This window comes from Labeo rohita, chromosome 18 (assembly GCF_022985175.1).
Source record: "Labeo rohita strain BAU-BD-2019 chromosome 18, IGBB_LRoh.1.0, whole genome shotgun sequence".
Lineage (NCBI taxonomy): Eukaryota > Metazoa > Chordata > Actinopteri > Cypriniformes > Cyprinidae > Labeo > Labeo rohita.
The window spans coordinates 18025109-18050234 of NC_066886.1; the positions used below are offsets into that span (position 1 = coordinate 18025109).

Here is a 25126-nt window from a genome sequence, read left to right on the forward strand (position 1 = left end):
ACTTCTGAGAACTTCATAACCTTTACCCAAGGTTCTAGTACCTCTCTCTCTGACTCTGTTAACTTGCTGCTTTGTCCGCTGGCCCATGTGATATGAGCCCTCCTTCAAAGAGGAACTTAAATCCGGCCAGAGGTCAGCAGGTCGCTCAATAATCTCTCCTGATGATGTCCTGCTGACTGAAGCTCAGTCACTCATCCGCCCGTCCTGATGCACGCTCGCTCGCTCGGCCGTGAGGAAGAAATGGAGAGCTGACTGAGGTCTGATGTCCTCTTTCTGTCCTGACTAGCAGCATTCAGTCATTCATAATGGCTGCTTCTCTTTGGCCTCATTAGACGCAGTGTGTTATGCTAAGCTAATATACTGAGTCCTTGTGTACGCAGTTCTAGAAGTCATTATTTTAACAGTGTTTACTAGTAATGCACAGATGTACTAGTGTTTGAAAGTTTGGGCTCAATAAGATTTATTCTTAAATTCTGCAAAAACAGTAATATTGTGAAATATTATCACAATTTAAAGTAAGTGTTTTCTATTTTATGATATTATAAAATGTAATTTACTCCTGTGATGATTCTGTACTGACAGAAGTCCATTAATGATTCTTCAGAAAAGTTTTCTAACATGCATTTCTTGCTATTATCAATGTTAAAAATGTCATAAAATACGTATGATTTTTAACAAATTGTACGATTTTGTATGAGTGAGCTATACTATATAAACTTACCTCTCACAGAAATCGTACAAAATTGTACGAGTGAGGTTGTATGAATTCATATACGAATTAGCCACCTTGTAAAATATTTCCCATATATGTATTATATTGTATTATGTATCACCAACAGTACTAAATTATCATTTTTATTTTGTATCGATCCTACTCTTAAAAAAGCAAATATTCATTGACGGTCGATTTTACGGCAATTCGTACATATTTTTTAAGAGGTGGCTAATTTGTACAAATTCATATGATCTCACTCGTACAAATTCGGTTTACAATTTGTAAAAAAAGAACTTACATATTTTACGAAGTGGAAAATTCATACAAATTCTTACAAAGGACCACCTCAATCCTGCACCTAAACTTACCCCAAATTTGTACGATTTGTTAAAAATCATACGTATTTTATGTGTGAGGTTGTACGAATTCATACGAATTAGCCATCACGTAAAAAATAGTTTTTAGATATGTATTATATTGTAATATGTATTACCAACAGATGATTATATAAGTAATAAATAATAATAATTTTATTTTGTATCGACCCCTCTCTCAGAACAAATACTGATTGACAACCCGACAAAAAAACAAAAAAAAGGTGCATATTTTACGAGGTGGCGCAATTTTTACAGATTCATGCGACTTCACTCGTACATATTCGATTTATGATTTGTAAAAAAATCTTATGTGTTTTATGAGGTGGGAAATTCGTACAAATTTGTATGACCTCCTTCATACAAGTTCAGTTTACAATTTGTAAAACAAAACAATCAAAAAAAAAACGTTTCTTATGAGATAGCAAATTCGTATGACCTCACTTGTTCAAATTTGATTTACGATTTGTTAAAAAAAAAAAAACGTACATATTTTATTATTATTTTTCACATTATTATTTTTCATATTTAAGGTGGCAAATTCATACAAATTCTTACAAAGGACCACCTCAGTCCCGCACCTAAACTTACCCCTCTCAGAAATCATACAATGCATCTACGATAGAAGAATGTTTTTAGAAGTTCAATGGTAAACAGATGCTGTTTATGGAGCTTTATGGAGCTTTATGGCCTTCATCACTAAATTCTCAGGTGAAAGTAAGTATAATGCTAATTTTGGATACAGACGGAGAATTGGGAATGCTGTTTTGGCGCTTTTTGCTGTTTTGAATACAGCTCATCCAGTATATGCTCCATATTTTGAGGTCAAATATTTGTTATTTCTCAGGCAAAGTGGAAAACATGCAGTGCTGGCAAAGTTGAGTGCAACTGTGAGAAGCATTCATCGCTGCACCTCAAGCTCTGCTGTGTTATAAATAACTGCAGCACAATAAACAGGGCTCTGATAATTGGCCCATCAATCATGTCGAGCGCTTGGGTGGGTCTCTAGGCCCAGTGCCGTGAGCTCGCTAACCTCCCCTCTCCACCTACCACCACCACCACCTCCTCCTCGAGCGCTCTCTGGTTTCATGAGCAGTGATAACAGCTGGAGAGGAAATCAGGAAGTGAGCTTCTATAGAGCACTGTCTCCTTTAGTGTCATGGAGTGATTCCTGTGTGGTCATGGCTCAATGTGATTTGAGTGCCAGAATCCCCACCTCCACTCTCCCTGTCTGTTGGCTATAAAGCAAAAGCCTGCTACCAGGGTTGTAGACCTTTCTTTGTCTGTTTGTCATTCTCCCAGTCTGTCTTTTCAGTGCTTAGTCTGGGATGGAAGTAGTGCTCCAGAAAGAAGGTTGCAGTCGTCTGGCTGATGATGTTTGAAGCTCTGGAGGGTGTTTGTGGGGGTCTCTTGAGCGGACGTCTATCCTGTCTATGCTTTTGTCCCAATCTCTGGCCCCATAATCTTCAATAACACCACTCAGCTGGTGGCCCCCAGCGATCTGTAATGGCCCTGAGCAGCGATGATGGTTTTCCGGTGGGAGTGTGGGATACCGTTGCCATAGGTGTTAGTTTGGTGTGAATGTGCTGTCAGCCTCTTTAAACTGTACTGATGAGTGATCTTAACTGGTCACTTATTACTGCAACATATATATTAAAAAATGTATATTGGAGTACGTTTTACAAGAAATGTAATTTCTTTGCGATTTCTGAGTAAAAAGTGTTTCTACCAGTGTTGGGGAAAGTTACTTTTAAAGGTAATGCATTACAATTTTGCGTTACTCCCTAATAAATTAACTAATTATGTTACTTTTTATGGAAAGTAATGTGTTGCGTTATCTTTACGTTACTTTTTAAATCTGGAGACTTGTTAAGCAATCAATGGGGAAAAAATGTAACTGGCGTTACTTATTAGAAAAAGTAACTCACTAGAAATTCAAAAGTAATGCGTTACTGTACTAGTTACTTGGAAAAAAAGTAATCTGATTACGTAACTCATGTTACTTACGATGCGTTACCCCCAAAACTGGTTTCTACACAATTTTTTAGCTAGGTAAAGTTGAGTTAAAAGTATTGGCACACCTTTATATTATTATGACTAGGGCTAGGTAAAAAATATTGATTTCCCGATTTTGATCATTTCTCATTTTTACGAAATATTGATTCTTAAATCCAAAAAATCAATTAGTTTAGCCTGTTTTCAGTAACAAATTGTCATTGTAGCATGCCTCCAATCTAATAAATCGTAATAAGCTTTGTGCTTTTTTACTTTTGATATAAAACAAAGTCTTAGATTTCAAATTCTGTCCATTTTGTTACAATATTCAAACAATTAATACAGTTTTCCCGCTGTTTAACGTGGATTGACACACATATGAATAAACATGAATAAATATCTGAAATCCATATCTTGTCTAATTTAATTATTCAATTGGTGTTTCAACCGCAGAAAGACGTCAGTATAATAACTTGTTTCAAACAGTTTCACGTAATGTCACATTTAACTCAGAAAAAACATATTCGGTGACCATAAACTCCTAGTCAGCTAGAAAAACTTCTAGAGAGTAGCATTTTGCTAAATATATGCACCATGTAACACATTCATTATATTTTTTTACTCTTTGTCAATGTTTGAATAAATCTGTCATTTATGACAGCCACCATTTAAATGTTTATTTTCAAAAAAATGAATTGAAGTAGAAATATCATAATGTAATTGTGACTTCTTAAAATTATTATAAGAACTTCAATGAGTGTAATTTAAGCATTTGTATACAAATCAGTTGATTTGTACACATGCCAAATTCTAACCAATTTATATACAAGTAATATATCCAAAATAATCAATATACAATCGGAAAACAAATGAATCACAAGCTTGTGAATCAGAATTGAATCAATTTGTGAATTTGGGTGTCAAAGCCCAGCTCTAATTCTGACACTTCTCTAACACTTTAGTTTATCAAATGGAGGTTGGCATCATGAATAAATGATGGGCAAAGTATTATATTCATATGGGTTTTACCATTATTGTTACTCTTGGCTGCTTTTTGACTGTCCTCCCATTTTCCCGGTACTTTCCCGCTGAGTAAAGGAAAGCCAGTCTGCCTCATTTGTGAAGTGTTCGTGTGTGCTAGAAATGCAGAAAGAACATTGCATGAGCAGACGCTCAAGAATGACGCAATGCTAGGGCTCTGACCCAGACTGGATTGTGTGCTTCTGACTACAAAAACACATTTGCTCTGTTCCAAAAGCTAGTGAGCTGCCTGTAGAGACAACAGCATCACAGACAGAAAATCAGTTCCAGAAGGTGAGCAACATAATTATACTGCCTTCTAAGAGATTCGTCACAAAGACGGCAGTCCCATAATGCATTGAGACGAGGTCAGTGAAAAAATGAGGTGAGAGGATTGGCCATTTTAAGTGATTTCATTCTGTATCTGTGTTTTAATTACACTACCATTTAAAAGCATCAGAACTTTCATCCAGCAAGAGTGCTTGTTATGTAGATCCAAATCATTATTTATGAGGTTCTGTGATGCTGCCTATGTAGGCAGTAAGTCGCCTCAATAGATTTTGGAACAAAGCAAGTCTTTTAGTTTGAATTCAGTGCGTCTGGAGTTTGTTTGCAGATTTTTGCCTTCGAACCACTGCCAGAAAACAGCACGTTGTAAGTAAGCTGTCGTTTGTGTTTGTTACGGTCAATAGTTTTCGTTCTGGATCACTGTGACACTGAATTAAACATAAGCGTCAGTGTTTTGCATGGAAAAGGCAGCGTGTGGGCAGAGCGCTGGGGCTAATAAAGCCCACCTGTGTGAGTGCGCCTGCGTCTGCCCTCGCCGAAACCCAAGAGGAGATCTTCATATTCGACATCCTGTGCTCCAATTAAAATTAACTCACACACCGCCTCTCCCTCCCTCGCTCCCCCCGTGTCTCTGTCATAGTTTCCAGCAGCAATAGGAGGGGGAGGATCGGGGTGACATAAAGTGTAACAGGACCACAGCGATCCACTCAGCCAATGGAGTTCTGAGGGATTGCTTCCGCGCTCGTTTTTTCCTCCTTCTTTTCCTCCTCTGTGGCCTTTTCTTTTTGTTTGACGGTCATTCGGCCCTCCCCCGTGACCCTCCTGAAGAGGCCCCCTGTTCCTCGTCTGCTACGGCCTGGGCTGTTTTCCTGTATGTGTGTGTGTGTGTGTGTGTGTGTGTGTGTGTGTGGGTTGGGGGGTAGGGTGGCTTACTGGTAGGTGGGTGGGAGAGGGGCAGTTTTTGGCAGATCCTTTGATCAGTAAAGCATAAACAAGAGGGAGCTTAGAGAAGAGGGGGTGGTGAAGTGCTGAGTCAGTCTCTCTTTCTCTCTCTCCTCTTTTTGTTATTCTTGCTCCCTCCCTCCCCTCTCTCATAAGGCAGTGATGGCCGAATAGTGACTAATTGGTGGCAAAGAGAAAGTGACGGCAGGAAAAAATGGTCACAGGGCTGTTTATGATGGGAAAGGGTCTTGCCAATTCTGTACTGCAAACAAAACTGTCAAAGTTGCAGAATTCATTTATTCACAAGGTCAAACATCCTCCCAAGTTTTTTTTGTCCTGTGGTTTCTCTTCCAGTAGACTAGTGGTCAGCTGTCTATCAATACTAGTGGCTAAAACACATGTTGTTTTGTTTTGTTTTGTTTTGTTTTGTTTTTTTAATCTGATGCCAATGTCAAGAGTTCAGGGTCTATATAATGCTAGTATATTTTAAATATGTGACCCTGAACCACAAAACTGAGTAAATAAGCTTTCCATTGATGTGTGGTTTGTTAGGATAGAACAATAGTTGGCCAGAGATACAACTATTTCAATATAAGGAAACTGAGGGTGGAAAAAAATCAAAATATTGAGAAAATCGCCTTTACAGATTTCCAGATTAAGTTCTTAGCAATGCATATTACTAATCAAAATTAAGTTTTGAAATATTTATGGTAGGAAATTTACAAAATGTCTTCATGGAACATGAGCTTTACTTAATATCCTAATGATTCTTGGCATAAAAATCAATAATTTTGACCCATTCAGTGTATTGTTGGCTGTTGCCACAAATATACCTGGGGTACTTACAACGTTTTGTGGTCCAGGGTCACATATATTGATGAATACTTTAGAAAATTCTACATTAAATTGATCAAAAGTGACAGTAAAGATGGGTAATTTTGCAAAAGATTTCTATTTCAGATAAATTCTTTTCTTTTGAATTTTGTTCATCAAAGAATCTTGGAAAAATTCTGAAGAAACACTGACACTGAAAACTGGAGTAATAGCTGCTGAAAAATTAGCTTTGCCACCACAGGAAAAAAAAAAAATTAAACAAGTACTGTCAAACGGTTAATCGCATCCAAAATAAAAGTTTTGTTTACATTAATATATGTGTGTTTACTGTGTATATTTAATGTGTTTATATAAATACACACACATGCATGTATATATTTTTAAGAAAAATGTTGTTTATTAAATATATTTATATATAATATAAATTGAAATGAATATAAATATATACATGTAAGTACATGTAAATATTTTTAAAACGTACTGTATGTGTTTGTATCTTTATATACATAATTAATATACACAGTACACACACATATTATTTAAACAAAAACTTTTATTTGGATGCAATTAAACACGATTAATCGTTTGACAGCACTATTAAATATGTTAAAATAGAAAAAAAAATACAATTTTAATTTGTAATTATATTTCACAATATTACTAGTTTTACTCTATTAAATGAGCATAAGATTTTTCTTTCAAACAGTAAAAAATATTAACATTAACAAAAACAAATGTAAACATTCAAAAAATACTGTGTGATTTCTACAACATTAAAGCTTCTGACAAAAAAATGTATTTGTAAATGAAACTTATGGGCGTTTTTCAACGTTTTCAGCCAAAAACGGGAAACTTTTATGCATTTTGCTTGTTTGTTTACATGACAATGGCATTTTGGTGACTGAAAGCACATACTTTTGAAAACGGGTTTCAAAGTGTTTTTAAAAACGCCACCGTTATCATTTCCATGTAAACATCCAAAATGGTGACGCCATGGGCGTGTGTAGTACGTGTCAGGTTTGTAGACATGCGCAGTCCGTGTTGATTTTAAAGGCAAGTGCGAACAAATAGCACGCCAAATACTGGCCTGACATACGTAATACAGCATTTTTGGCAGTTTTCACGGATGTGTAAACCTGAATCATTTTGAAAATGTTGTTGTGTATATGTGAATCTTTTTACAAACGCAAGGGAAAAACTTTTCAGTTTTTGACTACATCGTTGTCGTGTAAACGTAACCTTATGGACAGTGTTGCCAAGAACTGGGCTACTTTAACACTGTTACCGCGGGTTGTTTTTGATGTCCGCGGGTTGAAGTGACCCCAATAACGTTTCACATTTAGCCTCTGAAATATAAATTTAACAGGAGAACCCAGACAAAAAAAAAAAGTGTATTTTATCCCCTGGAATGCGAGGGATATGTTTATGTTTTAACGAGGGACCCCCCCCTCAAAATGCAATTGGGGTAGTTTTGGGCTAGTTTTGATTAGCAATTGGGTGGGTTTTGTTGTGAAAACCTGGCAACCCTGCTTATAAACAGTAGAGTGAATTGCATTCTGTGTGATTTCTAAAACATTTAGAGCGTTTGACAAAAAATGTATTTGTAAATGAAACTTAGACTGGAGGTTGACAAGTAAAATATTACCTATGTGTGAAGTTATCCTCAATAGAAATGTTAAGGCACTAATGTGTTAACTACAAAAACAATTAAGCAGTTTAATGTACTGATTGACAACCCTAATTATACATAATTGAATTCTGTTATGTCAAGAAGGCTTATATAAATTTTTAAATTAAGGAATTAATGAAAATGACAGAATATTTTTCATAATCATTTTTGTAAAATTGACAATTTTCTTTTAGTAGATTGACACCAAGATGCTGTGACACTTATTTGTGACACTGGACCACAAAACCAGTCTTAAGTAGCACAGGTTTATTTGTAGCAATAGTCAAAAATATATTTGTATGGGTTCAAATGATCGATTTTTCGTTTATGCCATTAGGATATTAAGTAAAGATCATGTTCCATGAAGATATTTTGTAAATGTCTTACCATAAATATATCAAAACTTGATTAGTAATATGAAAAATAAGTAATATGAAAACTTTGATTAGTAATATGCATTACTAAGGCCTTTTAAAGGCGATTTTTCTCAGTATTTCGAATTATTATTATTATTTTTTTTTTTTTTTTTGGGGATCCTCAGATTCCAGGCCTTCAAATAGTTGTATCTCAGCCAAATATTGTACTGTGTTAACAAACCATACATTAATGGAAAGTGTATTTATTCTGATTTATTCTGAAAAATTGACTCTTATGACTGTCTTTGTGGTCCAGGGTCAAAGTTATCCAATCAAAGTTGTATTTCAGTCAATGCCAGTAACCTCGAAACAGATTTATTGGTCTATCACTAGTTAAGAAAGATGCCCAAGTTCAGTGCATGCAAATCTTACGTTTTCAGCAACAAAAACTGTCTTAAATAGGCAAAGAGAGCAAAGCTGGGGGAAACGAGGAACAAGTGAATAGCATTTAGGGTTTTGGGTCGTAGCTTGGTCTGAGCTTTTGTCCAGCAGGTGAAAGCTTTGTAAAACTGGCGCCAGATTGTTAAAGAGCCTGACACTTCAGTGTGTTGGAACAGGCAGCGAGAGAAAGAAACCTCCTGGGAGGAGGCCCATGACTGACCCTGCCTGAATGTACAGGCCTTTGCCTGAGAGAGAGAGAAAGAGAACGGGAGAGAGAGGGGCCTTTTCCTGTGTTAGCTCTACATCTTAATCGAGCAACAAGCCCCGACAAAGCCATCATTGGAAATGCCTGTACACCGAGTGCTGCAGTTCCTACTGAGTAGTGTTTATTAGTGTTTCACAACAGCCTAGTTTGTCCTTAAGTTACATAAATCTGCTTTTTTCAGTATTGTTTATTTGCAGCAGTATTTCCGAGTTAGTTGTAGTTTCGCAGACCTGACAGAACGTGCAACGCCTCCAATCGCAGGACTTTTGAACCACCCACTGCTCGTAAATCGCGTGCTTGTGCCTTCAGGACACCAAAACCATTTTCTTGGAAAGCTTTATTTGTTTAAAAGAAAATGTGAAGATTAGCAGCTAGTGTTTAGGCAGGAGAACGGTTGTCAGGTTTGATCTTAAGGAAGCTGCGAGATTAGATCATGAAATGTGCCGTGATAGTACGCTAGAAAACATACGAATGTTGGTTTGGGGGTGGATATTTTAGGATTAACTTTGTTTTGGTTATTCAAATGCAAGTAAACTGCTTAACCTTTAAGTGATAAACTGCAGTGAAAAGGACTAAAGGAGAACAACACTGTGTGTCAAGCAGCGCTGCTTTCCCTGCCACCCTGCTGTCTAGGATCTGAATAAACAGAAGGGTCTAAGTCTGGCTTCAGTCGCTCCTTTTAGACTTGTTGATTCGTTTTCCAGTAACCGTGTTATTCATCACCTTACACAGTAATGTGTGACTTCATGTGCAGATGACACCGGTTCAGTCCACTGCACGCAGGCAAATCGCATGTAAACGGGGTCGAAGTTCACTCAGCGGCCTACGGTTATCCATGCTCCCTCCTCCGCAGCGATACATCAGCAGATCTGACACACGAGTGGGTGGCAATCGTAAAGTTTATGAAATGGACTTTCATAAGAGCCTATATTTAGCAGCCAGGCCAAGCGAAATGAATGGGAGTTTCATTGCTAACAGGACAGGCCATCATTTACACTTGCTTGCAGGAGGCTTCGGAGATGTTTGGTTCCTGCTCGCTTTTGCTTATGCAGATTAAAGGACTGAGATGCTGTCCAAATGGATCTGCGTTCAGGTGTTTACAAAGATCTTGTAAAAGTTCCACATGCTGGGAGTTTTATCTGAGCACTCTGTTTAAATCAAATAAACCAATGTGGGATGTCCAGCACTGGTTTATACGGTTGAAATATCAGATTTATGCAGCCTAGAATGAAAACAAATGTAATCACTTGTAATATTCATACATGCATATACAGTTGAAGTCGAAAGTATTTCACATAAACAGTGTTTACATATAGTCCACAAGAGAAAATAATAGTTGAATTAAAAAAAATGACCCTGTTCAAAAGTTTACATACGCTTGATTCTTCATACTGTGAAAAATCCTTCAGGTCCCACAGATTCTTAAGGTTTTTCAGCATTTTTGTGTATTTGAACCCTTTCAAACAATGACTGTATGATTTTGAGATCCATCTTTTCACACTGAGGACAACTGAGGGACTCAAATATTACAAAAGATCAAAAAACTAACTGAGCATTCATAAGGAAAAACATGCATTAAGAGCCTAGGGGTGAAAACTTTTTGAATTTGAAGATAAATTTAACTTATTTTGTCTTCTGGGGAACATGTAAGTATCTTCTGTAGCTTCTGAAGGCTAGTACTAAATGAAAAAAATATGATATTTAAGCAAAATAAGAAAAATACACATCTTCATTCTGTTCAGAAGTTTTCACCCCCGGCTGTTAATGCATTGTGTTTCCTTCTGGCGCATCAGTGAGCATTTGAACCTTCTGTAACAGTTGCAAATGAGTCCCTCAGTTGTCCTCAGGGTGAAAAGATTGATCTCAAAATCATACAGTCATTGTTGGAAAAGGTTCAAATACACAAAAATGCTGAAAAACTCTGTGAGGACTTTTCTGAAGAAACAGCAGGCAGTTTAACTGTTCAGGACAAACACAGTATTAAGAATCAAGTGTATGAAAACTTTTGAACAGGGTCATTTTTATAAATTCAACTGTTCTTTTCTCTATATGTAAACGTCTTTTATGTGAAATATCTTATTCAGGTCAATACTAAATAAAAAAAATAATGTGTTTTGTAAGATCCCTCTTATTTTGGTAAAATAATCAACATTTTGCAGATTCTGCAAGGTGTATGTAAACTTTTGACTTCAACTGTATAGTATATATAAAGCTCGTTAGGATTTAGGTCACAGCCACAATATTTTGCTTTAAATTTCCTGCCTATTGTCTCTTCACAGTCATAATGACCAGACGACCACCTGGCAGGATCCACGTAAGGCCCTCCTTCAGATGAACCAGGCCGCCCCGGCCAGCCCAGTGCCTGTGCAGCAGCAAAACATCATGAACCCTGCCTCAGGTCAGCAGCTCCAGACACTCATTTCATATTAAACACTACACTCTCAGTCCCAGCATTCTTATGGTAATTCTATGGGTGTAGTAGTCTCAGCTGTTTATTTACATCCCTCCCAAACCCGCCTCTACCTCAGCAAACGCAAAAACCTTATCAGGGCAGACGAATGCAAATGAATGCATGTGAATGGCAATTGATGATTCGGTAGATGTGTCTGGTTGGAGTGACAATAGTGACCTGGGTGTCCAGACTATGAAAGCTTCAACAGGAACTCAGACAAGACTGGTCCCGTTCAGTGTTTTAAGGTGTTCCCTACAGACTTTTATGTCATTCTTTGTGAAGTCGTCTGGTCCTGGAAAGTATAGAGTGCAAGAGTTTCTGCCCACTTTTTTTCAAGCGGCCTTGATTCCGGAAGGACCTTTCCTATTCATTTTTTTCAATAGGAATTTTTAAGTCTTGTTAAATGGTTATAATCCAGCTACGAGGTGAATCACAACATTACAAAATTTCAATCAAAGCAAAAGTGCTTAAAAAACACTTTCCATTTCACAATCCTGTGATTGGTGGAGACCTCTTTGCAATTTACAAAATTTACAAAAAAAAAAAAACAAACCAAAAAAAACACTACCCGTCAAAAGTAAGATTTTTCATGTTTTTCAAAGTCTCTTCTGCTCACCAAGCCTGCATTTATTTGATCCAAAACGCAGCAAAAGCAGTAATATTATGAAACATTTTTACTATTTAAAATAGCTGCTTTCTGTTTGATTATATTTTAAAATGTAATTTATTCCTGTGATCAAAGCTAAATTTTCAGCATCATTACTCCAGACTTCAGTGTCACATGATCCTTCAGAAATTATTCTAATATGCTTCTTTGCTGTTTAAGAAACATTTATTATTACTATTATTATGAATATTTAAAACAGTTGAGTACAGGATTTTTTGATGAATAGAAAAATCCAAAGATCAGCATTTATCTGAAATAAAAAGCTTTTGTAAAAAGCATTATACACTATACCATTCAAAAGCTTTTTATATAATTATAGATTTTATAAATTATAGAAATTAATACTTTTATTTAGCAGTGATTCTTTAAATTGATCAAAGGTGATAATAAATATATTTATAATGTTACATATTTATATTTCAGTTAAATGCTGTTCTTCTAAACTTTCTGTTCATCAAAGAAACCTGAAAAAATCTACTCAGCTGTTTTTAACATAATAATAATAATAATAATAATAATAATAATAGATGTTTTTTGAGCAGCAAATCAGAATATTAGAATGATTTCTGAAGGATCATGTGACTGGAGTAATGATGCTAAAAAATCAGCTTTGAAATCAGAGAAATAAATTACATTTTAAAATATATTCAAATAGAAAACAGTTCTTTTAAATAGTAAAAATATTTAGAAATGATACTGTTTTTGCTGTACTTTGAATCAAATAAATGCAGGCTTGGTGAGCAGAAGACTTCTTTCAAAAACGTAAAAAAATCTTACTGTTCAAAAGCTTTTGACTGGTCGTGTAAGTTTAAAATGCGGACTGAACAGTACTTTCACAACCTTGTGAAAATGTGGGATGAAAAAACATCTTTGATTCTGGCCAAAGATTACCAAAATGAGAATTTCAGTTAGTGCTGGATAATTTACTGTACACTGACTGTTCTCTCTCAGGTCCTCTTCCTGATGGTTGGGAGCAAGCTATTACCTCAGAAGGAGAGATCTACTATATCAATCACAAGAACAAAACCACCTCTTGGCTGGACCCACGACTTGACCCGCGTTACGGTGAGCTTAAAGTCCTAAAAGTTCATAATAATAATAAAAATAGCATCATAATAAATCATACTTTTGATTCTTAGCATGACAGTGCTGCCACTATTTTATAAAAGAAATAAGCCTCCTAAATAGTGATGCACTGAAATTTCGGCAAACCGAAAACATTAAAAACAAAAAACAGTTAAAGGGATAGTTTACCTAAAAATGAAAATTATGCCATTAATTACTCACCCTCATGTTGTTCCAAACCCGTAAGACCTTCGTTCATCTTCACAACCCAAATTAAGATATTTTTGATGAAATCCGACAGCTTTCTGACAATGCATAGACAGCAACACAACTACCACTTTCAAGGCCCAGAAAGATAGTAGGGACATCGTTAAAATAGTCCATGTGACATCAATGGTTCAACTGTAGTTTTATGAAGCTACGAGAATACTTTCTGTGTGCAAAAAAAACAAAAATAATAGGCCCAGGACCGGACTACTGTGGTAAAATAACGGTCTTTTATTGCTATATTATTATGCTGATTACAAACCGAGTGGAGATGGCTACTCTGCGATATGACAGTGAGTGAGAGTGTGTTTTTGTGGCACACTATTCAGAGAGTATTCCTGCTTCCTGTGACTCATACTGAGGTTAGCCAAAACTGCTCCACACTCAGGACTCTGCTATGTGATCCCTTTACTCGCACACAAACACAAACTAGCTCAAACTGCATCTGATTATGCCATTCCCTAAACCCCTTGTTCAGATACGCATCCATAATCCATACGGCAGAGACGATATCCAAGCGGTGGAACTGTCACGTTAATCTAATCGTCTGTTTTTTTTTTTTTGCCGTCGAGATAAATGGTTCACCGAAAGGTTGTCAGACTGAGACGTTTGTCCTTTTTCTACCCCTTTCAGTCCCTCTCTTTAATCTCCTTCTATGAGCACGTACGGCTCACAAAGAGATGAAGGCTTCTACTTATGTCACTTTGAGTTACTCACGCTTGAGGTGCTTTCCCTTCATCCCTAAGGAGGTTTCCTGAGGGACACTATCTCACTATCTACTTCATGTATGAACAAGCATGTTTTGCCTATTTTTGACAAATCCTCAACTACAAAACAGGTTTTCGTACACCTAACACGCAAGTGGCCGTGGGTAAAGTGGTAAACAGTCTGAAGGGCTGGGTCAGGAGAGAGAGAAAGAGCGAAAGACAAAAAGAAAGGGGGGTCGGCTCTGGTGGGTGAAGCCCTTTGAAGATTTATAAGTGTTCAGCGGACAAGCCTGGTGGGCCCCTGAATTACAGACGTAATGTGAGGGGGAGAACTGCAAGAGGGGTAGACGCGGTTAACTCGTTCCTTGCCGCAAGTCGAGAATGTTTGGGCGTTCCCGTGCGGTTTTATGAAACTGCTTGTGTCTGCATTTTATGACGACCTTTGTGTTTGCGGTTTTTATCCTTCAGCTCCTCTGAGGAGACATTTGGATGAACGTTATCCCACCAACTTCAAAAACACGACTTTTGAAGAACGTTAGCTCCTCCTTGCAACCAAAAAAACACTTATATATGTTTCTAACCTGACATGTTGTCCCGTTTGGGTCTTCGCTAGCCATTAGAGTTACCCTTAGGTAATTCGAGCCGGGAGTAGAATAGGATTGTGCTCCTTTAACAGAGAACTGAAGTCTGGCCATTCTCTCTTTCTGTCTCACCCCCCTTCCCACCCCGCGTGAGGCCCAGCGCAGGCAGAACTGTTCTCAGCTGCACATCTAGACGGACTTGAGTCGGTGCCAGGCCTCTCGATGCTGCAGCTCTGCTGCTAATCTGTTCCAGACCTTTTCAGTCAAAGAGACCCAATGTTAGAGAGAGAGAGAGAGAGCGAAAGAGGAAGGGGGCAGGCGGAGGCAGGGCCAGAGAGGGGGAAGGGAAGAAGAAAAAGAAAGGGAGGAATAGGAGAAAAAGGAAGAAAGCCCACGGGATAAACTTGTGCCTCCTTTCGAGTTGATGAACAGGCTGTAAGCTCTGGTTTGAGAGTCCACTATTGGACTTTATGATGTATTTCACACTTCTGACTTACGTGGACATGTAGTTTTTGAGCACAAGGGCAGACTGGAACCTTCGGTTATCGGCCATGTGCTGTGGGCTTCTTGGATTATCACAATACTTCAGTGCAGGAGTTGGCACCTTGTTGGCAAGTGCAGAGTGATGTCATGCTCTTGTGAAGCACTCATCTTTTCCAGAGCTTTGCGCTGACACACAAACTCATGAATGGTTGCATAAACACTTCATGACTCCCGAGGCGCTCACCTTATTGGGAAACGGGATGACGAATGTGACATCCGTGGTTCACTTTCAAAAGGTGACTGAGTTTATCAGTGCATTCATAGAGTTTGTTTTCTGAAGTAAATGTTAGTTCCCACCACAACACTGCTAAGTGTTGTTGCTGGGGTGTTTTGTGTTAGGGTGTTGCTATTTGGGTGCTAGCATGTTTTGGGTGCCCCCTTACTAGCCCCCTTCACACCTTCAATCGAATAGTATCTGGATTTTTTTTTTAAACCAGATTACATGTACACCATTTACTGCGCTCACACCATGTTTTAATTACTAGATGACGACACTAAACGTTTTACTCAAGTTGTTCACAGCCTCAGACTCAGAACTATGCATTTATATGTAAACACTATGAAAGGGATAGTTCACCCAATAATGAAAATTGTCATTAATTACTCACCCTCATGTCATTCCAAACCCGTAAAACAATGTCCTAACTACCCACAATGCAATGGTGCAACACGCAATGAAAGCTATCTTTTCCATGTTAATCAGAGTTTTTGTCGTAACATTGAAGACTGACACGGAAGAAAAAAAATTGTTAAATAAAGTCGTTATTTTTGTTTTCTTTGTGCACAGTTTTATGTAGGGCTGTCAGTATTGATTTCTGTAATCAAGTAATCTGTCGATTATTCTGCAGATTAGTAGTAAGTAAAAAAAGACAATTAGAAGTAATTTGGTAATTATAATAACTTTTTTGTAGTAATACAAATAGACCTAAGTGAACAATAGCCTTTAAAATGACCTAAAATACATGTATAATTGAAATGAGGCAATAATAATTAGTTATATAATAGCAAGTAATCATATAATTGTATGGCCAATGGCCTGGCGGTTGTTTTTACACTTTACTGCACAATCTAATCTGTTTAATATTGACTCAACAACATTTATTTCAAATGTCCACTTAATCTTTAAAATTTGCCAATTTCTTTATGATAGTAAAGCTATAGCCTCTGTCTTCCTTTGAAATCATGAACAGTTAGCATGCTGAGAAAGATATTGATATATTCTCCTGTGTTTGCGTAGGTTTATAAATGCCTTACAAATCTGATGAAATAGCACACGTTGCGTTACCAGATGAACCTTACAATAACCCAAACTCACAACAACAAGCAGAGATAGAGTTTGAGACGCTCAACACATGTAAATGATAACAGTTTGTTTAGCAGCATTTACTGTGAACGGAGCCACTCTGAGATGCACGCATGTAATCTACAAATATATTAAACCTGCATTGCATATATTTTAGGGCTGTCAAATGATTAATTGCGATTAATCGCATACAAAATAAAAGTTTGCATTTGCCTATTCTAATTCTAATAAATACATATATTTGTAAATATTTCTTAAATACATACATGGATGTGTTTGTATTTATATATACGTAATAATTACACACAGTACACACACACATATATTAGGCAAACTCAAACTTTTATTTTACATGCGATGAATCGCAGTTAATCGTTTGACAGGCCGTTTATTTAATTGAATAGTAGCGTTTGTGAGTTCTTAAAAGCATTATGCTTTATTATGATTTGTAAATGTGCCACTTCCGGTATTTTACGATTACTCGACAATGCAATCAAGGATTTTTTTTAGAAATCGAATACTCGAATAGAGTCGAGAAATCTTTGTAAGTGCCCTCTTTTTAGAAAGAAATAAAAGAAAAGGGCTTCCACGTAAAATAAAATTGGTGGTTAAATCAAGTGCGCGTATCTGAAAAACAGCACGGATGAAAACAAAAAGCCAGGGACCTACTAGAAAGCCCTTTGATGACTCAGTTTGCTGACTTTACATATTACTTGAGTAGCTTAGTGTGAACGGAAACACATTTGCATTTCTCACTGCAGTAATCACTAATAATAACTGTGAAAGTTTCCAAGTCTTGATGTATAAATATACCACCTGCTGTTTCCACTTGTAAGCGATACGGCTTCCATTTTGCTTTCAACTGGTTTCCTACTACACGCCAGTCACAGCTGAGTTTCCTCATGCTGGCTTCCGGCAGCTCACAGCTTGCCTTTGTGTGGCCCGCTGAGGTTTATGTATGATCTTCTGGACACACATTGACTCTCTTTCCCTGTCTTTACGCGCTTATCTCTTAACTGGACTTGAACGCAACTCGAGCGCTGCTTTTATACAATAAACCTGTTAAATCGACAGCCAGCAAATATTTACAAAGGCTTCAAAGGTCCTGCCGCCACGTTTCCTGACGTTTCCCAACACCCCTTCGGTCTCACCTGCAAAGGAGCTGCTATTGGTTGGCAGCTTTGTGAGATGGGCCTGATAAAGAGCAGTTATTACGAGATAATCGTGTTCCAGAGCAAGCGTGGAGAAGACGGGCAAACTACGTCAATCTGAGCTTTTATCTCTCGCACTCTCGTTTTATTTGTGTTCCTCTGGCACGTTTCCTCCTCCTCCTGGAGAACACGTCCGTGGCACGAACCTGCAGTTCTGCTGCACTTATGCAACACTGAGTCATTCAGCCACATGGATAAGACTTGTTTGTGTGTTCTTGTCATCTTCGTGCTGTGGTATGGAGTTTCCCAAGTCAGATACCCACAGTAGTCAAGTACAGACTAGTCAGGGAAATCCAGACTTGAGAATCGAGTTTTTGTTGTGTTCCTGTTCACAGACGCAACAAATCTGGGTGCAAGGTATCAGCCTGGTCACTCTCAGCCATTACTGCTCCACCAGAGCCGTCATTGGCTTCAGTAGACCCCTATCTATGCGAGATAAGAGTCTTTAAAGAGAAACAAACACACACCCACACACATACGCACACACATACTCCCCCACTAGCACTCGTATACATTCCCACACACTCTTCCACGCCTCGGGCGGTGTGGGGGATGGTGGTTGCGGTGTATGTGAGGCGTGGTGAGTCTCTGATCTGATTCCCATGGTGAGAGGAGAGCAGAGACTCATTCAGGCCTGAGGTAGTGTAAACACACTCTGATTGAATGGTGATGAGGATAAGCGGGGAAGACGGGGCTCCCTCGCGCATGACAACGCCAGCTCCATCACAGCTTTGTTGTCTCTGGTGGCCCCAGTGCATAAGTAAACAGCAATTTTCATTGGTCCAATTACTGTAACACCCCACCTCCTATGGTCCAAAACATTTGTTTTTGTGTCTGTGCCCTGTGTCGTATACATGACTAATGCTACTACCCGCTTTAGTGATTTCATGAATGCTTACATTTGATTGGAGATTAAATCTTACAAGATTATTTAGTTTTTAAATGTAACATTACACTACCAGATTTTAAATGTTTTTTAAAGAAGTTTCTTCTGCTCACCAAGCCTGCATTTATTTGATTCAAAATACAGCAAAAGCAGTAATATTGTGAAATATTTTTACTATTTAAAATAACTGCTTTCTGTTTGAACAAATTTTAAAATTTAATTTATTCCTGTGATTAAATCAAAATTTTCAGCATCATTACTCCAGTCTTCAGTGTCCCATAATTATTTCAATTTTTAATATTTAAAACAGTCGAGTACATTTTTTTTCAGGATTCTTTGATGAATAGAAAGATCCAAAGATCAGCATTTATCTGAAATTAAAAGCTTTTGTAACATTATACACTATACCATTCAAAAGCTTGGAGTCAGTATATATGGAAATTATAGAAATTAATACTTTTATTTAGCAAGGATGCTTTAAATTGATCAAATGTGATGATGAAGACATTTAAAATGTTACTAAAGATTTATTTTTTATATTTTCAGATAAATGCTGTTCTTCTGAACTTTTTATTCATCAAAGAAACCTGAAAAATTCTACACGGCTGTTTTCAACATAAAGGTTTTTTGAGCAGCAAATCAAAATATTAAAATGATTTCTGAAGGATCATGTGATGATGCTAAAAATTCAGCTTTGAAATTACAGGAATAAATTACTTTTTAAAATATATTCAAATTGACTTCTTTTTTTTTTTTTTTTTTTTTTTTTTTTTTTTAGTAAAAAAAACTCTGTTCAAAAACTTTTGACTGATAGTGTATTACATCCATTTTTGTAAATTTTAATTAACACAACATTTTTTAAATAATATTATTGTATTAAAGTAGAGAATGTGTATAAAAAGCCAAACAGCAAACTCTGAATATATATTTAAAAATTCTGAATATTTATTTGTTAATCTGAATGTATTAAGTTATAAGTCTGTAAGTTGTTATAAGTAGTTATATACTTTATAACTCACAATTGCGAGTTTCTATCACAATTCTGACAAAAATTGCGAGACATAAACTCACATTTGTGAGAAAAAGTCAGAATTGGACGTTTTTTCTTGCAATTCTGACTTTATAACTCGCAGTTGCACATTTATAGCACACAATTTTTACTTTATAGCTTGCAATTACAAGTTTATATCTAACAGATCCGAGAATAAAGTAGGAATTGTGAGAAAAAGTGTAAATTGTGAGACTGAGAATTGAGAAATTGTGAGAAGTTTTTCTTGCAATTCTGACTTTATTAAGTTTATATCTCACAATTCTAAGAAAAAAAAGTCAGAATTGTGAGCTTATATCATACAGTTCTGACTTTATAACTCACAGTTGCAAGTTTATCAGGCAATTCTGAGAGAAAAAGTCAGAATTGTAAGATAAAAAAGTCATAACAACCTTTTTTTTTAAGTTCTGAATTTTTATTTATAAATCTGAATGAAAGTTGTTACAAGTCTGTTATAAGTTGTTATATACACCATACATAAATTGCAAAAGAACAACTCCACCAAAATAAATGCATAAATAAATGCACAAATAAATAAAAATAAAAAATGTGTTTCCTCAGCTATGAACCAGCAGCGAATCACCCAGAGTGCTCCAGTGAAGCAAGGCTCCCAGTTGCCCTCCAGCCCACAAAGTGGAGTGATGGGTGGAAACAGCCAGATCAGGCTGCAACAGATCCAGATGGAGAAAGAGAGACTGAGGATCAAACAAGAGCTCCTTCGCCAGAGACCCCAGGTCAGACACACACACCTCAGTCATTATGTCCTCACATGCTTGGCGGGCACACGGTCTTCCGCTGCAGAAACGAGCCTGATTCGTGTACTTGCCGTTCATGTTGCTTATTTTTGTTTGTAATGTACCGTATCGTATAATTGTACAGGTTGTTTTGACAGATTATTGGCATAGGGTCTGGTCCACCTTTTGGCCTTTTCATGCATCTTACAAACATGTAAAGCAACTTTTGTTTCTCAGTACATATTGTGTAAGTAGAGATACTTGCTGTGTATGTTTTTGTGAGCTATCAAATAAGAGGTTGGAAGATGAGGGGGCAGACGGGGAGGCGGAGGAGGTTTTGCTCAGCTGCCCCTGCTTTGGAATGTAAACACGGTGTTGACTCAGTGCTGCAGACCCCCCTGCTGGAAAACTAAATAAACAGAGATCTTCAGGGATGATCTTACCAGCTCAAGCTAGAAGCAGCTCACTTAAAACACCAATAAAGATAGGCCTTCAAATACACTTAAAGACATTGATGTGGTGGCTGGAAATCCTACACTGAATCACTTATGTTTTAAAAATTAAATCAGCATGAAACTGCTTTAAAAACACATTCATCAAAATAAAATGTAGCGTAGGACTTTATGGAAGCCCATTTCTGCCAAAGAATGAAAAAATAACGAAAGGTAATTGCGACTTTATATTTCACAATTCTAACTTTTTTTTTCTTGCCATAGCAAGTTTACATCTCACAATTCTGACTTTATAACATAAATTGGACTTTATGCCTCGCAATTGCGAGTTTATATCTCACAATTCTTAAAAAAGGATAGGAATTGCAAGAAAAAAGTGTGAATTGTGAGATATAAACTCGCATTTGCAAGAAAAAAAGTCACAATTGCAAGTTTTTTTTCTCACAGTTCTGACTCACCAAGAGTTTATATCTCAAAATTCTGAGAAAAAAAGTCCAAATTGTGAGTTTTTTCTTGTAATTTTGACTTTATAACTCACAGTTGCAAGTTTTTGTCTCCCAATCCTGAGAAAAGATTATGAATTGTGAGAAAATTCTACATTGTGAGATATAAACTCACATTTGCGAGTAAAAACATGCAATTCTGACTTTATAACTCGCAATTGTAAGTTTATATCTCCCAATTCTAAGAAAAAAAATAAGGATTGTGAGAAAAGGTCTGAATTGTGAGATATAAACTTGAATTTGTAGAGAAAAAGTCAGAATTGCAATTTTTTTTCATAATTCTAACTTTATAACTCGCAATTGTGAGTTTATACCACACAGTTCTGACTTTATAACTCACTGTTATGATTTTCTATCGGACAATTCTGAGAAAAAAAGTGTGAATTATGAGAAAAAAAAAAGTCTAAATTGTAAGATATTAATTCGCTTTTGTGAGAAAGTCAGAATTGCAAGTTCTTTCTCCCCGTTCTGACTTTATAACTCGCAATTACGAGTTTATATCTCACAATTCTTAGAAAAAAATAAGAATTGTGAGTCTGAATTGTGAGATATAATCTTGCATTTTCAAGAAAAGAAGTCTTTTTCAAGTTTTTTCGAGTTTATGTATCACAATTATGTAAAATCGCAATTGATTTTATAACTCGCAATTACAAGTTTATATCTCAATTCGGAGAAAAGTCAGAATTGTGAGTTCTTCTGGTAATTCTGACTTTATAAATCACAATTGTGAGTTTATATCAGGCATATATAACTCACAACTGTGAGTTTCTCTCTCACAATTCTGATAAAAATGTAGGAATTGTGAGGAAAAAGTCTAAATTGTGAGATATAAACTGGTATTTTCGAGAAAAGTCAGAATTGCAAGTTTATATTTCTTGAGTTTATATCTCACAATTCTATACAATCACAATTCTGACTTTATAAACTCGCAATTACAAGTTTATATCTCCCAATTCTGAGAAAATAAAGTGTGAATTGTGAGACAAAAAGTCTTTTTTGTCTTTTGTAAGATATAAATTCGCTTTTGTGAAAAAAAAAAAAAAATTGCAAGTTCTTTCTCCCAATTCTGACTTTATAACTCGCAATTACAGGTTTGCATCTCACAATTCGGAGAAAAAAGTCAGAATTGTGAGTTTATTTCAGGCATATCTGACTTTCTATCTCAATTCTGAGAAAAAAGTAGGAATTGTGAGAAAGTCTAAATTGTGAGATAAACTCGCATTTGCAAGAGAAAAAAGTAAGAATTGCATGTTTTTTTTTTTTTTTTTTTCAAAAAAAAAAAAAAAGTTAAAAAAAGTTTATATCTCACAATTCTGAGAAAAAAGGCAATTCTGGCTTTATAAAGTCACAATTGTGAGTGTATCCCACAATTCTGATATTATAACTCACAACTGCAAGTTTACATCATGCAATTCTAAGAAAAAAATCTGAATTATGAGATAAAAAGTTGTTAAATATAATGTTGTTTTTTTTAATTCAGTGCCGAAACAGGCTTCCATAGGACTTGATACTGATCTGCCACAAATTCATATTAGATTTAAAAATACATTGTAATTGTTTACAGTTTTATAAGACACCTGTACTGATATTTAATACCATTATTTAAGTGACGGCAGCTCCAAAATATAAAACCTAAAAACTCAACTTAAATGAACAGATCAACTGTAAAACTAATGAAAATAAAATACAGCTAATAAAACCTAAATTTAAAGATGTCAGTCAAAACAGAAAGACATTTATTTAATTTGTATAATGCGATTAAATCTGTCATTTGTAACAAGATGAGTAAAGTGCTTTTTCAGTCAACAGGATCAATGTTAATGTCATGTTGACTTACTGAGAAGACTTTTCTGTGGTGACAGCCTCTTGAGTTGTCCTTTAGTCAGCAAAAGCAGTGACCATATTTAAGTTTCAATTAGTCATAGGAAGTCTGTAATAAAAACCCAAGATCTGACCCTTCTGCCGAACCCGAAATGATGTGCAATAAACCCACACCTTCGCGTGAGTCTATGCAAACCACCAGTTTGAGCCGAGGCAGTAAAATAATCAAGGATGTTGACAGACAATCTTGCACAATCCATTGACAAATGATAACCAGATTTGTAACTCATGACTTGTTGGATGGGAAAGGCTTTTATTTCACTCAAGAGGGTGATACAGGAAACTAAGTAAAACTTGTAGGTTAAGTTCGTTGCCTTTTTTCTTCCTTTCCCATACCTCACTCGGTGTACGTGTGCATGGTTTGAAAGTAAAACCAGTATAGTTTGTTCTGTCCTTTTTTTTTTTCAGCAGAAAAAAATGCATCCGCTCTCATCTCAGTACTTGGAGTAATTCCAAAGAAAATCATTAATTTTGTCTTGCGTTAAGCTTCCGTTCCTGCAAACCCAGTCTGCTCACTTTATGAATTTCGCACTTTGACACATTTCTTTTGTTTGTACGTGTGCGTACAGGAGCTCGCCCTGAGAAACCAGCTGCCGACCAGCATGGAGCAGGATGGCGGAACTCAGAACCCCGTGTCCTCGCCCGGCATGGGACAAGACGCCCGTAACATGACCACCAACAGCTCTGACCCGTTCTTGAACAGGTAAGATGCATCAAACTGCAGTCATACGAGGGAAAAACTCACTTTTGCATTTGCATATGGTAGTAGTTACCAGTTAAAAGGCACATGAGGGCAATGAACCTTCCCACAAAGGATCTTTGGCTGCATTGTGTGTTGTTTTTTTGGAAAAACTTGGATGACACTCACTGGTGACCCCTGCTGGAGAACCTGTTAAAAGCAAGACAGGATTAATCTGCTTTTGCAGAGAATTGCGCCCTCCAGTGGCCATCAGAAGCACATAACTCTCTCCCCCTATATGAGCGCAGATAAGGGATTGATGTGAATAACAAGGCGGCCCGTGAGAACATGTGGTCTCGGTCTTAGACAAGCCCCCCCTCCCACCTCTGCCGTGCTCACAAAGAGCTTATTCATCCTGCAACTCTCATGCACTGAAGCCACATTTCATTCTGTTAATTAGAAGAAACTTGCTGTATTTTCCTTCACTGTAGCATGTCCCCTGCCCTCTTTATTTGAGCACTCTGTACTGAACTGCCTGCCTGCTATTTATAGAGAGCTTTTCTCAGACCACCAGCATAACAACACCTTTTACAATGAGTCTCAAAGGCAGTTCAAAGCAGGCCACCGCAGGTAGTACAAACAGAAACATTTCGAGCAGTTACCAGCGGAATGAGCTATAATTTATTAGCAATTATTTTGGATAAATCTACACATGTTAAGAGGCAATGGCTAAAAATCTTCGTAAATTAGTGGATGAATTTTTATTTTATTTACTCTCTTTGCTAACCGTTTTATTAGTCATCTGCGCTGGTTTGAGGGTGGTTGTCAACTGACCTAATGCCATAGTATATTTTGCTTCTTTTATGCATCTTTTGTGTGGTGGTTAAATTATTTTTTTCTAGTAATATTTGAATATTTATAATAATAAATTATATTTATATCATTATATCATTTTAAATACAATTTTGACTATATATATATATATATATATATATATATATATATATTGTATTTCATTAATTTTATATTATTATAAAAAAAACTAATAAAAAAACTACAACAATTTAAAACACCCCAAACATCTGAATATAATATAATGAAAAAATCATGAAAAACTTTTTTTTTTTTGTAGGTTTGTTTTTTGTTTTTGTTTTTAGTTTTTTTTTATGCTCACCAAAGCTTTGTTTATTTAATGAAACATACAGTAAAAACTGTAATAAATATATATAAACTGTTTAAAGGTTTGAG

The 25126-nt window shown here is 36.5% G+C and overlaps 1 protein-coding gene across 1 annotated transcript in view; it reads left to right on the forward strand.

Moving 5' to 3' along the window:
• yap1 (Yes1 associated transcriptional regulator) overlaps positions 1-25126 on the forward strand; it is a 41116-nt gene that overhangs the window by 12627 nt on the left and 3363 nt on the right. The window contains 4 exon segments of the mRNA XM_051135043.1: positions 11179-11297; positions 12970-13083; positions 20191-20363; positions 23769-23902. Of these exon segments, the coding sequence (XP_050991000.1) occupies positions 11179-11297; positions 12970-13083; positions 20191-20363; positions 23769-23902 (540 nt within the window).